Source organism: Corvus hawaiiensis, chromosome 9 (genome assembly GCF_020740725.1).
Source record: "Corvus hawaiiensis isolate bCorHaw1 chromosome 9, bCorHaw1.pri.cur, whole genome shotgun sequence".
In the NCBI taxonomy this organism is placed as follows: domain Eukaryota; kingdom Metazoa; phylum Chordata; class Aves; order Passeriformes; family Corvidae; genus Corvus; species Corvus hawaiiensis.
In genome coordinates, this window is record NC_063221.1 from 24,363,035 (window position 1) to 24,376,860 (window position 13,826).

The window sequence follows — 13,826 nt, forward strand, 5'->3', positions numbered from 1 at the left end:
AAGCCGACAAAGCCCCAGCATGGGACTGCTGGTAATGGCTCTCATTAAAGCCCTTGGAGCAGGAGTTTGGAACCACATCCAGTTTCCTTAACCACTTTCAGGAGGGGAAAATGCTGTTCTGGCCCCTGCTATTCGTGGTGTGCTGGGTACTGCAGGCTGGGAAAAGGCAGGGCTTGTCTCCCTGAATGCAGAGGAAGGAATCTGGGCCATGGCCTTTTCTCAGGACTGGGTCTGTGGCACATCCATATAACCATTTTTTCTAAGTTCAGGAAAGATGTGGAGAGAAAAGCAATCTTCATCAGGGAGAGGCACAAGGAATATGCTTGGTCCCAGTGCCTCCACTCTGCTATACAGAGAAATTATGGATCCTAGTTTAAAATCCTGAGTGGGATAAGACCTGACCTTAAAATAGCAATGAAGCCATCAGCATGCTCCTTTCCCCACATGGTTTGGGAGCTTGCCCCCACATTTTCCCCTGAGCCCCTTAAAAAGTGAGGAGCAGGGATCTGCCTGGAGTTAGAAATGGGAAAGAATGTCTTTGGGCAGAGAGAAGGGCAATTTTGGTTGGTGGTGCTCTGGCAGGGAAGAGGAAGGCATCCAGGGAGAAAAGGGAGGTCTCTCTGCTCCATCAGTGCACATGGGGCCGACCCCAGTACAGAGCCAGCACCCCTCGGGGCGGCAGAAAGTTTGGGGTTGGTGTAGGAGGTGGTTACGCTGGGATGAGTCTGAAGGATGCAGACATATAAGGGCTATTTTCCCCCTTGAAGAGTTGGGATTTCATGCAGGTGGGTCCCTGTCCTCCTCTCTAGCAACATTCCTCAGAGAAAGGGGTTGTGCCTGGTCCCAACAGAGCTGCTCCCATCAGGGGGTACTGGGCTCAAGCAGAGCTGTGGTGGAGGGAATGTGATGGCCCTGGCCTGGCCACAGATGTGGAGGAATAAGGCTCCCTGGGGAGTTTGGGCGGTCACCCTGCTGTCCCAGAGGCACAGGACACACCTGCTGAAATGGGCTGTGAGCTGGAGCTGCAAAACTAAAGGCAGGAATGGTGGCCCAGGCAGGTCACCAATGTACCAGGGGATTTGGGCCCTACTGACCCTTCTGTGCCTTTCTGCAGCTCCCAGCTCTCTCTGCTGTGTCCTGGGCCGGTCCCCAGAAATGCAGACATCCCCATTTCTCTGCAGCCTCCTTGTCTCCTTTGCCCTTTTCACCACCCCATTCCCACGCCAGTGGACAGCTGCATGCCAAAGGACTGCCCGGCCTCTCTCCGGCTCATTTCTCTTGCAAGCTTTGTTTGGTGGGTGTATTTTGCATTTGCTTTTTCTTTTTTGCTATTCACAGGGAACAAAGAGGGGGTCACAAACCCAAGGGCAGATGTCAGGACAGGGCTGACAAGCCTGGGGAGAAGGGGTGATGCCACCCACCCCGGAAAGGTCTTTAAAGGCTGGTAAAACCAGGGGGAGAAGGGCTTTGCTCCACGGTGCCGGCTCTGCCCATCCCTTCCTCTCCCTGCCCGGTCCTGCAAGGTGGCTGCTGCACTTTCACTGCTCCATCCTTCCGCTCCATCCCTCTACTCCATCCCTCCTCTCCATCCTGCTGCTCCATCCCACTGCTCCATCCCGCCTGGCCCAGATGTGGCGCCGGTCACGTCTGCTGTGGCAAGTGGCAAGTCTCGCCGATGGCAATGACCACGTCCTGGGGCTGGCGGTCCCGGTGCCGCGGCACCTCGGGCATCTCACTCATCTCGTTGACGCTGTTGCTGATGCAGTTGATGTCGCTCTTGTTGCTGTTGTCATCCGGGTTGGGGCCAAAGATCCATTCTGGAGGAGGGAAAAGCACAAAACAAGCACCTGGTTACCGCCAGCTGTTCCCAGAGTTCAAGGTGGCTCCAAACTTGCTGCCTCCTGCTACAACCTACCTCCAGCTTTGGGTGCTTACCCCTCCAGGAGTGTTCCTTGCCCACACCTGCCCCTTCAGCTCCCTCCACTCCCCTGGTGCTGGGATCTCTGCTCTTCCCAGCTCTGGGCTGGTTTTCAGGCTGCTGGTTTCTGGAAGCCCTCCCGGCTTAGGCAGATGAAATCACCCTGTTAATCCCACAAATGAGAGTGAAGTGCCTCCAAAGTGAAGTGTGCATCTGGGGTCTCTAGCAATCTATTTCCTGCAGTGGGTTTTTGCTATCAGACAGAGTGAACGATTAAATAACTATGTGACATCCAAATGGGGCTGGAGACATGGTTGGGGACATGGATTTTCTGCCTTGAGAGTATATTACAGCTGTACCAGGGCCTCAAACCCTCCATGGCAACTTTGGGGCTGTGCTTCTTGCTGGTCACCAGAGCACCAGGACCTGGCTCTGAGCTGATCCAGCCACTGCCACAACGCTGGGGGTGAGTGATCCCCCTTTAAAATACATGCTGGATGACAGCATGACTGAAACATCCCCTGCAGCACAAGGGGCTGCAGCTCAGTGAAAGCAGGTGGTGCTGCTTCCCAAACAGCTATCTTTAAAAAAATTTGGCTGTTTGGGCAGTGAGGGGCCATGCCCAGCCAAGATGGGAATGCACCAGCAACGAGGGTACCAAAGCTGGGGAAACCCAGGTGAGGGGAGAGTAGCCCCAGGACCTGGTGGTGGTGGGCAGTGGAGCACCAGCATCCCTCTGCTTTAGCTCTGCTACCAAAATAAAGCAGAGGTGGCTGTCAGGAGGCAGACAAAAGGAGCAGCCTGGTTTTGCTGTTCCTGAGGAACTCTGCTTATTTGCCACTGGATCTCAAGGAATACCATTTCTCTCCTTTGCAGCATGGGGTATTTTCTGTCCCCACAGGGCATTCCAGTTACAGCTCTTCAGTGGAAGACACAGGCTTCCTGATGGAGCAGGGACACTGAAATGCAATCCCAGTGAGATGATGCCTTTCTCATGGGCTGCAGAAAAAAGTTTTGCGGCAAAACTGGGGCTGAATGACAGCAAATGCCAGGGTGGGATGCCAGGTGTGAAGGGAATGGAAGTTCTCATTTCTCAGCTCACCAGTGGTGTCCAGACATTTCTTCAGGTGTGAGCAGAGAGACAGAAATGACCTGTGGGCCTCCCTGTGCTCAGAGTGTGCACTGTAGGTCAAATTTTGGGCTTTTTTGATAGCCCCAGAGCTTCTCCTTCTTTTTTTTTCTTTAAAAAAAAAGCCAGAAGTTTTGTTGTTTTTGCAATGCAATATTTGAATTTTCTCTGCAGCCTGAAGCCATTTGGCCACACCACCCCCAAGAGAGCAGAACATGACTTTCAGGATGATGCTCATGCTGTGGAGCCAGGGTAGGTGTCCATCCTGCCAAGGGAACTGGACAGGGAGTGGAGAGGTTTGTGCCCCACTGCCAGCATCGGCTGGCTGGAGGAGAATAGAGCTCCCCCCACTCTGGGCACAGGCAACATGTCTGGAGAGTTTTTCCTTGATTTTCCTCTTTTCTTCCCCTTCATCACTGTGCTAGCAGGGTTTCCTGGTTGTCCAACAGGAAAGGCAGGAGAAGAACCACCACAGTTCCCTCAGCCACCACAGTGCTGGCAAGAGTGGTTGGGAAACTCAGCAAAGAAGTAGTCCAAAGGTTTTGGGGAGCCCTGTGTCTGCCCTGAGTCCCAACCAGGACATTTAGCTTTCACTTGCATAACCCACAGCCCCCACCAGAGACGGGGCTCCCCATCACAACCCTTCCCCAAGGAAATCAGCCAAGCCCAGAAGGCTCATTTAGGTCTTTTTTTCCTTTTTAGCTTTGATTTTGCTTGGCTTTACTGGCTTTAGACTAAAGGCCAAACACTCCACTACCTTCTTTCTGGTCTGGCCCTGTCTGGTCCATCCCAGACAGAGCCTCTTGCCCCCAAGACCTTGCAGGCACCTCCAGCCCCCGCACAGCTGCTTGCCGTGAGGAGAATCCGAAGACAGTAACAAGATTGCCTCCTACAAATACTATTAAAGTTCTCAGCTTGCTTTCCTTGACGTCAGCCATAAAACTCCAGTGGGAGCAGCAGCGAAGAAGGGGAATAGCCTGTGAAAAAGGGGTGATGGGTCCTCAAATATCCCAGGAGCCAGTGGATGAGGATTGCTGCATGCAACAGGAAGCACAGAGCGCTGCATGCCCGTGAGTGGCATTTGGTGGCCTGATGATGAACCCCTGGTGACATTTGTGGGCAGAAGAAGAAGCAAGAGCTGGATGAGGCACTGTGGTAAAGGCAGAAATGCAGGGGATGGGTGTTTTGGGAGTGCGCCAAGGGCACCAGCAAAAGCCATTTGCATGGGAAAAGTGTCACAGTGCATTGTCACCAAAGGGGATGTGGCTGGCTGGGGTGCCTGGGGAAGGTGGCTCGTGTGAGGCTGCTGCAGTCTAATTCCTGGGTAAGAGCAGGCTGGATTGTACGCGCTAATCCCAACCACTGCTTCCCTGGGAATTATTTCTGGAGCCTGCTGGATCTAATTACCCAGTAATCTGCAGGAAGATGTAATTAGGCTGTCATTAGTGGGTATTTACTGCGATGCCTTTATGATTTGACTGTGTAAGTAAGGAGTGAAGTAATTACACAATTACATGTTATTTGTGGCCATTTATGGCCTGTAACTTCAGCGTGTTGCCATGTGTGGAAGAGGGGAGCAAGGCCCCGTGGAGCTGGCAGAGGATCTCCTGCCAGCAGGACCCTGGAGAAACAACCATAAAAATGTCAGCACCCTCAGGTCCCCTGCCAGCCACCACCAGCTCTGTCACAGCCATGCATGATCCTCCCCAGTTTCTCCCTCTGGCTCCTCTCAGTTTGTGGGGGAGAAACCAAGGTCTCCCAGGGTCACCCATGGCATGTCTGGGGAGAGATAAGGGAGAAGAGAGAGGAGACCTGCACATCTTTGGCGTCAATGGGATTAAACCTCGCTCTGATGCGGAAGGAACTTTGCAGGGGATGGGAGGCACAACCTCACGTCATGCGCAAGCACAGGCTGCAAACCTCGGATAATGAACCCTGCAGGGGGGTGTAATTCAGTAATGGGGGTGGCCAAGGGCTGGGAGCCAAGGAGTGGTGGTGACCGGCCCAAGGGAGCTGCAGCCCTCAGCACCTTGTCAGGTATTTCTCTCTCTATCCCTTACAGCTGGCAGGGGGGATGCATGAGCCACAAAAATTAGACACAATTGCCACTGAGAGGAAAACAAAATCCTCTTTTGCATCAAAGTCCACATATGGGTTCACACAATCTCCAGCCAGAAGGTGAGCGAACTCAGGCTGAACCAGGACACCCAATGCACCTGGGAGAGCCGAGGGCAGAGCTGGGGTGAGCAGGGATCACACAATGTGCTCCTGGGGCAGTGGCATGTCCACACTCAGGACAGTCACACTTTGGAGATAAGAAAAAGCATTGCCTGCCCGTACCCAGCCACTGGAAGGAGCTCCTAACACATGCTGCAAAATCCAGGGCATGCACGCGGGCGTGTGTGTGAATGTCTTGGATAAAAGAGAGGGACAAAGTGCCTTTCTCAGCCAGGCTGGGGGAGCAGCATCTAACCCAGAGACACCTCTTCCTGCTCATCAGGTGCTGCCGAGGCTCAGTGTGCCTGCTGGGGTCTGCAGGGCCAGTGGAGAGGTGGGAAGTGCTGAGGTGGGGTGAGATCGATATGGAGCGATTGATCCAAAGCAGCTGGAGAGAGGAGATAGAGCAGACTGGCAAAATCAGGAGCTGTGGAACAGCAATTCTGTTATTATTATTATTATTATCCCCAAGTAGCAGAGCGATGTGGCTCAAAATGCCCCTGCACATCCCTGGCTCTGTCCGAGTCCTTGACAGCACCCCTGGAAGCAGGACCCTTGGGATATGCTGTATTTTTAGGGACAGAAAAGCACCAGGGTTGCCCAGATGTCACAGCGTGCCCTTCTCGTACCAGCAGCATGAGGGCTGGTCCTTGCTCAGAAATCCCTGACGGTGCAGGCAGCAGGGAGCAGCCTCCTGTTTTCTCTGTGCAGAGGGGCATGGGGTTGCCCTATGCTCAGGGTCATCCCAGTGGGGTGGCCAGGTCCCCCGCATTCACTGGTGGCAGGGCGGGATGTCCACGAGGCACTTCAGCCACTGGAAAAGAGATATCCCAAGCAGAAGAGCAGAAGGAAGTGGAAGAAAGGGCTGGAATTTAAATGCAGCCTGGTGAGTGAGACATTCACAGTCACTGTAGAGATGGAAACAAGCAAAGGAAGGGGCAACATGTTCGATGAACAATCAAACTCGTGCTCTAGTTTTGCTTTAAATGGAGCTGGGTGTGAAAGCAGCTGCTAAAAAAGCTCCTTTCCCATCAGCAGGAGCAGAAGCACCTCTTTCTTTGAAACAAGTACTGACCCAGCAGTCACATGGTGCTCTGCAGCAAGGCAGGGCCAGCTCTGGCTGGAGCATTCCCAATGGACATGAGTTCAAGGGTATCCCTCATGTCTTTGACATGATGCAGCAGTCGCAGCTGGACATTGTATCTGTCTCATTTGCAGGACAGACTCTACTTATTCATTAGCAAAATCAGCAGGTAACTCCCAGGTTTGTTCTGATGGAAAACCTACGTCTATCCCTGGCAACAGTAATTTGTTAGAAATCCCCCTTTCCACCTCAGATTCACTTCTTTCTAAATGAATTTGATCTTGAGGTTTGTTCTTCCTTCCCTGTTTTGCAAAAAATTGTCAGATCTGCTGTGCTGGCTGAGTCAAAATTGTCCTGCACCCCAAACAGCATGAGCACTCTGCTTTGCTGATGGACAGGTAAGGACACTGTTCCCCTGCAGAGCTGCCACCAGTATGAAGCATCTGGTGGGGAAAGAGGTGACACAAAAAAGGCATTCAATTAATTACGATATTCTCTTAGAAACAGCTTCTGTGCACCAGAGCAACCCCGGACCAAGCCTGCATTTGATCCCAGTCCCATCCATCAGGCAGCATTGCTGCTCCAGAGAGTGGGTCTCTGAGAGGTGGTGGCTCAGGTGTGGTAGGTGGGAGGCAGGCATGCTCCTGGGGGTGGATGTTTGCTATCCATATCTTCCAGAGGCAGAGTGGAGGTGACCAGAGAGTGAGGAGCCGTGCTTGGTCTCAGCTCAAGGAAGACCACCAGCACTTGTAGAGCAGTAGAGAAACACAGCCATTGCCCCAAGGACCTGACACATCCCTTGACCACACGACGGCAGGAATGGGAAGGCTGCTGTGGGATGTTGTATCCCTGACGCCTCGGCCGATGCCCAGCAGTGTGTGCTGGAAGCCGTCCCTCTCCTCCAGCTCTGAGCTCCAAAGGTTTGGCTGCAAATGCAGCTGTCCTGGAGTGGCCCCTTTTTGCAGGGCCAGACCACTGTGGCTGATTGTCCGGCCAACAGCTCCAGCCTGTGAGTGGGAGTGGGAATTATCCTGGTGAAAGTCATCCTACAGCAGCCACTGCTTCCCTACACCGCAGCTAAGGAGTTCCTGATGCACCTCCATGCACCAGAAGGGAAACAGGCAGGGGATTAGTGTCAGAGGTGGGTTAGCACCGAGATGGGAAAGCAGAAGGGAACCTGACGTGGTTTCTTCCCACAGCTTTTGGGAGGCAAACGAATCATCGTCAAAACAGAGCTTAAAAAGAAGACATATGAGTCCTCTCTGATGGGCCTAAGATGCTGTCTGCAATCCCTGCCGTGGGCTGAATTATCCTCAGAGCCCTGCGATTCTGGGGGAGCAATTACAAGTGGATCCCGTGTCTCTGCAGGATCACCCAGCAACTATTTTCAGCAATGCTACATTCATGCACAGTTTCTTTGTTCAAGGAGACCGTTTCCTAAAGAAGCCTGAAATGTGGCGGTTGGAGATAAGGCTGAAAAATAAAAATATGGCTGGTGGGTCAAAAGGGCAAAGAAAAGAAAGACCTCACTCCAAGGATGGCGTAGGGTTTTGAGCAGTCCCAAAGCCATCAACCAGCACAGTCCCGCCAGTGTCAGTGAACCTGCCCTGCCTTGCCCCAGCTGGGCATCTGCCTTGGGCCCATTCCCGAGGGAGAAGTTTCCTCCAAGGTCTCCTCTGGAGATGAGCAGCTCAGAAGAGACCTTGGCTGAAGCAGGTGACACCAGCCAAGGTCTCCCTGCAAGGCATTGCTCCCACGCAGACCATCAGACCCTTCCCATGTGGTTCCCGTGCAGGAGCGAGATGCTTTCCCCTTTCCCAGCGACCACACGCGTGCAGTCTCCATGGCAACAGCTTTGTTTCCAGTCAAACTTTTCATTTTTTCCCCTTTTTCCTACTTTTTTTTTTTTTAAATGTTTAAATAAGAGTGATATTCAGCGAGCTGCTGGGGTCGGAGGAGGGAGGGCGGGCTGATTCCCAAGGATTGCAGTAATTAGGCGCCTCGTACGTTGGTGACAGGCTTGTCATTTGCCGAGCCAGCTCCTCGCCGCAGCGCCGGCTCTGGCAGCTCTCCAGCGCTTCCGAGTTAAGCAGCTTTCCAAATGCTTCGACCCAATTTGCCTTAACTGGTGGTGGGGTCTGAGCTGTGCTCACGCAGCAGACTCCTTCCCACCCTCCTCGTGGGGCTCGCGTCCGACCCCAAGCAGAGACATCTGATGAATTTTGGGAAAGCCAAATGTGAGACTTGGTCAGCTCAGAGCAAGCGGGTGGGACTGGAGAGAAATTAAGCTGTTTGGGGCTCTCCTTGGCCAGGTGTCTCCAGGAAGAGCTGAAGAGGGGCTCTTTCAGAGCCCTCTTTTCCATATCCAGGTGCTCTGCGTTCCCTCTCTCCGACAGTGCATCTTTCCTCCTTCTCCAGTGCAGCCTCCCATTTTCCACTGCTCACCAGCCCGCTGGGCATCGCAGCAATGTTCATCTCCCCCTGGGAATGCCTGGGCAAGCTCTAATTGATTTTTTAAGAAGCATCTGCAAGATAGGTGTCAGTGTCTCAAATACCCGTTTAGATTTCGCAGGGAAAAAACCTTGGCAGCATCCTGAGGACCCCTTCACCATCCGAAACTGAGCCCGGCACCTGCTTCTCATTGTTCCTGTGAGTGCAGGGGGCTGGGTGATGCTTTGACTCCCCAAGCCGTGTCCAACAAGCTGTTATTGAGGGGTCATAATCATCCCTGATGCCTCCAAGTGACTGTTTAAGGCAGCAATTAACTATTCACACTTTAATCTCTCTGAAACAGGCTCCAGCCCTTTGGCATCTTATTTCCATCTTTCCCTGTATATTTCTGAGCATGATTAGTGCAGAAACGCTGATAGCAGAGGTTGGAGCTGCTGCCGAGTATATAAATCCAGGCATTGTGTTAAGGCAGTTAATAGAGCAGCTTCTTATTTACTGTCCCTTGGTCTCTCTGTCCTGTCCCTAAAGTGATTTTATGCAAACTCATTCAAATGAAACCTTCTCTTTAAAGGCTGTTCCTTGGCAGTGTTAACAAACACGGTCTCATCCGCTCTCCTTCGAGGACTGGCTCATTTTAAGTGTGTAAATTGCGGGAAGATGGGCCCGGAGTGCTAACTAGGGTGAGCTGGAGGCAGCCTTCGGCACTAAGGGTTGCTGCTGGAGTCTGGAAAATGCCTTTTCCTCTCTGCCTGGAGGGGGAAGAAGCTCAAATCTGGATTTCTGCCCCTAACTCGGAGAGATATTACCTCCACCCAGGGCAGGGAGGGTGCTGTGCCCTCATCAAGGGCTGTTGAACTGGGAAAAGGCTTCTTCCAAAGTGGCAGGAAGTGGGCAGACCCTTGTTCCTGAGCTTGTCCAGCCCCTGGGATGGCCGTGGTGCTGTGAAAGGCCATGGAAGTCCCTTTGCAAAGGGCTTTGCAAGAGAAGGGACACCTGGCTGAGTTTGCCCCACACAAAGGCTAAAGTTAAAGGTCACCAGGGAGCATTGGTGCTGAGTTGGAAGCAGCACATCAGGGGCACAGGTGCCCCCTGACCGTGGCTGCAGCCTCCATCCCTGCCTGGAGGGGCATGGCATTTCTCTGTATTTTGGCCCTACTTTGCAGTACCCATGCAAGCGGTGGTTTTGAGCACCCACATCTGTGCTCTCTTGCATTAGGGACCCCAGCAATGGGGGCAGAGGTGTCTACTCTGTGGGGGCACTGGGACTGGACCAGCCCCTGCCTCCAAGGAGTTTCTAACCTGGCCTGACCTGGTCCTTTGAGCATCTTGGGGCAGCAGCATGTATATTTTTAGGTGCCATCCCCACTGCCTACCTTTGTGGGGAAGGCAACACTTATCAGATGAGCGGCAGAGCCAGGTGATGTTACAACCCCAGCGAGCTGCTGATTAAGTGTTAAATTTATCACTTTAAGACAATATATCCATTCCCTTCCATCTGGGGCAAAGAAAGACTGCTCAGCAGCAGCTCCCTGCCGTTTTCCTGGCTCGGCCTCATGTGAGACCCCAAGTACTGCTCCCTGCCAGGAGGTTTGACCTTTCTTGTCCCAGGTAACTTCTCTCTAAATCCCTGTGTCCCTGCATCTGTCGGCCCTTGCCCAGTCATGACCCTCTGCCCACAGGACTTGGCTTGCCCTCCCCTCAGCGAGGCAGGGGTGCTGCCCACCCGCAGGCACTGGTCAGAGTTTTGGTGGGTGTGTGTCTCCTGTGTCCCAGGAGCAGGGAGATAAAGCAGAATCATGAATGAACACGTGGATTTTGTTCCAGATGAGTGTGATCTCCCTCCCCCTGCAGAGATGGAGCCTGCAGGGCTTCAACCCTGACTGGGGGCCAGGCTCAGAGCAAGGGCGTGCAAAGGGATTTCAGCCCCGCTCCCCTGTGCAGGGCATTGCTCCCCACAGCTTTTGGGGGATATGCACAACTGCAGGAGCCAGGAGCTTAAATCCCTCTGGGGATCCCTTCTGGCTCCCTATCCAAGCTGGAAAACTGTCGCCAGCACCCTGAAGCAAGGCCCTAACCCCCAAAAGGACACAGTGAACTGGCTGTCAGGGTGTGGGGGCCAAAAGTACCAGGGATTCAGATGGGAACTGGGCACATTCGCACTCCCCAGCACGACCAGCCTTACAAATTATGGGGCAAAGAGCAAGACTGCCACTGAGGGCTTGCCATAAGCAGCCAAGCACCTCTGCCTGCCCCGCTGCCTGACTACAGCAGCCAGCCAAGTGTCTGTGCTCTCGGCCCCAATGGTGAGGGACAGCACTCATCAGCAACAGGATGAAACCAAAGAGCCAGGAAGCCAAACCTCAAAAAAATGCACCCTCTTTGGGCTGTCATTACAGGGATTTGTTGCAGGGGCTGTGATGGCTTTTCTAAGGCAACAAGGGAACCAGACTGCTGAGCAGTGTTTCCTAGGAGTTTGTGGATTCACTGGTGTCTAATAAGTGGTTAAGCTCATATGGCAGCTTTTCTTTTGCAGTGCACTGGTGGGTTGTTATCCTGTGCTCAGGTATCTGTTGCCATGAAACTTTTAATGTTGGAGACCTCTAATCCAAGCTCAGTTGAAACTGGCCAAGGGATTTTACAGTCATTTGGCAACACAGACTCATGCACACACATTTATACACACGCACAGAGGCACAAGATCTGCTCCTTTAGGAAGGCGGCTAAACCCAAGGATTTTCTCTGGGAAGGTGGTCAACACAGAACTCAGTTTGGAGAACCCAGCACATTAAATAATCTAACACTCTTGCAAATGTGAAAGGGTCAAGGCTTGGTCTAAACCCCACACAAATCAGAGACACAAGCCAGCACGTCCAGGCTTGGCACCAGGCTCTTTTTGGCCACAAGCACACAACGCGTGAAGCCCACACTCACCTACAAAGTCGTAAATGAGGTCCTTGATGAGATGCCCGACGATGGCGTACGCCACTGCCACCACCACCAGGGCTGCCATGAGAAGGTAGAGGACAGCCTTGGGCAAAGGAATGGCGTCTCGAGGAGGGGGTTTGTACTCCTTGTAGAGCTGGTCATTGTCCGAGTATGAGTACTGGAACAAGTGGTCCAGGCCAGCTGTGAAGTTGCTGGAGTTCATGGACTGGCTATTGGACAGGTAGTTGTCCTGTTCGGGGTCCTGGAGGACACTTACCACCGAGCTGGTGGTGGCTTCCACTTGCTGCACCAAGTTCAGAGTCTTGTTGACGCTGGGGAGGATTTGGGAAAGGAAAGTGCTCCAATCTTTGATGGCACTGATGTTGCAAATAATCATAATTGCAATGAGGAAAGAGGTCTCCAAGCTCAAGAGACTTAAAAAGGACAGAAAGAGGTGAGAATTGCTGTGCTTACACCAAACCATGTACTGCAAAGCAGGCAGAGAAGGTCTGGATGGGGTAGGTTTCTCATTTGCAAATTCTTACATGATCTGGTAGGGATGCATCTGTGGTACCTCGGTCTCACTCCTGGAAATGCCTGCAGAAAACCCCTATGGGCATGAAGTTCCTTAGGAAAAAGTAGGTGCTGGAATGATTTTGACCGATATCATTTTTGTTCCTCAGCCGCCTCTCCCTTATGCTACTCACTGATGAAAACTGGAGAGACAGGATCCTGTAGATATTTTCAGTCATCTGGAAAAGAAAGATAAATTGCCCTTCTCCAGCTTTCTTTTTTTTTTTCAGAGGCGATGGTCCTTGGGGAGAGAGAAATCCCCCCGTGGCTCTGCCCCAGGCTCGGTCAGGCGCAAGGTGTGCGGTGCCGTCCTGACTCTCCTGTCAGCGCTGCCCAGAGCGTTCGCGGAGGAGAAAAATGTTCAGACCCCACAAAGTTCAGCTGCTCCCGGTGTGTGACGGGGCCGGCGGCGCGCAGCTCCTGGCGATTCCTGCTTGGCTTTCAGCAACTTCTTTTACCGGCATCTCCCGATCGATTCCTTTAAAAACAGAACCAAGTCAGAGACACCGAGCACGCCGGCAGAGAGCCCAGCACCCGGCCCCCAGCCCAGCCCCAAAGCGGCCGGTCTCGGGTTTTACCTTAAAGACTTTTCCAAGCGAACAGATCCTCTCGCCTGATGCTCCAGCTTGTTTTATTCAGAGCTGGGCTCCCTGCGGAGCTCCCCGCAAGCAGCCGCCGATCCGGTGCCGCTGCCCGATGCCGTGTGCGGGGTGCCGGTGGTGCACGCGTGTGTGTGTGTGTGCGGACACTCCTTCCCGTCCTCTTCCCTCCCGTCCCTTCACCCTGCAGCCCTGCTGGCTCTTCCCAGCCTCCCCGGCTCCAGCAGTGAGGGGGATTAGCTGCCGGGAGGTTGGCTACACAACTCCTGAGCGTGCTGCGAAGCAGGCGATGCGTGGCGGGAGCGTCGGCTCAGCCTCCGCCGCTGCTCCCCGCGGAGTTAATCCTCTCGATGACAAAAGATGAGCTTTGATCCGTCTGCTGGATGTTCCCGGGGAAGGTGGGGAGCAGCCGGAGCGCTCGCGTGGGTGCGCGTGGGTACCCCAGGTCCAGCCGCCCGCGGGTGCTGAGCTCAGCCTTTGTCTGGGAGCGCTGCCGCCGGCAGGGAGGAATCACATCGCGGGCGCTGCCGGGAGCGGGGAGGACATCATCCATCCCACCGCCAGCATCCCGGAAGAGTGATGCTCCCCACAGCCCCGCTGCCTCCCCGGCAGCCTCCACCCAGCAAAGTTTTGGCATCGGAGGGGTGCCTGGTTTGCAGAAAGCACGGAGGGTTTGAGGCTGAGCTCCCTCAGCATCTCCCCTCCCTCGTAAGGTGTCTGTGCCAGCTGGTAAGAACCAGCCTGTCCTTGGTCACCTTGATAATGGTCTTAAACTGGTTCATGTTCCCTACAAATACATCTCATCTGCCTTGGTGATGGGATCTCTGGCATCACTGGGGTGTTGGCTTGGTTCGAAGGCAGTGGGACATATTTAAAGAGGAGGAAGAGGAAATCTCAGAGAGGAATTGTCTTTCTATATTTGGAGGTGAA

The 13,826-nt window shown here is 53.5% G+C and overlaps 1 protein-coding gene across 1 annotated transcript; it reads right to left on the reverse strand.

The window, feature by feature from the left end:
- Window positions 1-1,269: 1,269 nt before the first annotated feature.
- On the reverse strand, window positions 1,270-13,587 carry LOC125329834. Its single transcript, XM_048312220.1, has 3 exons — window positions 12,876-13,587; window positions 11,731-12,775; window positions 1,270-1,817 (listed from the first exon to the last, which is right to left on the reverse strand). Exons 2-3 carry the CDS (start codon window positions 12,206-12,208, stop codon window positions 1,642-1,644), a joined length of 654 nt encoding a protein of 217 aa, XP_048168177.1. The 5' UTR covers window positions 12,209-12,775; window positions 12,876-13,587; the 3' UTR covers window positions 1,270-1,641.
- Between the last annotated feature and the right edge of the window lie 239 nt (window positions 13,588-13,826).

What these genes read in the sequence shown, in the direction of transcription:
- LOC125329834 (XM_048312220.1), bottom strand. Translation starts at nt 12,208, where the DNA reads ATGGTTTGGTGTAAGCACAGCAATTCTCACCTCTTTCTGTCCTTTTTA. An exon ending in CCTCATTTACGACTTTGTAG is followed by an intron (nt 1,818 to 11,730) that starts GTGAGTGTGGGC and finishes TCCCTCCTCCAG; the next exon opens with AATGGATCTTTGGCCCCAAC.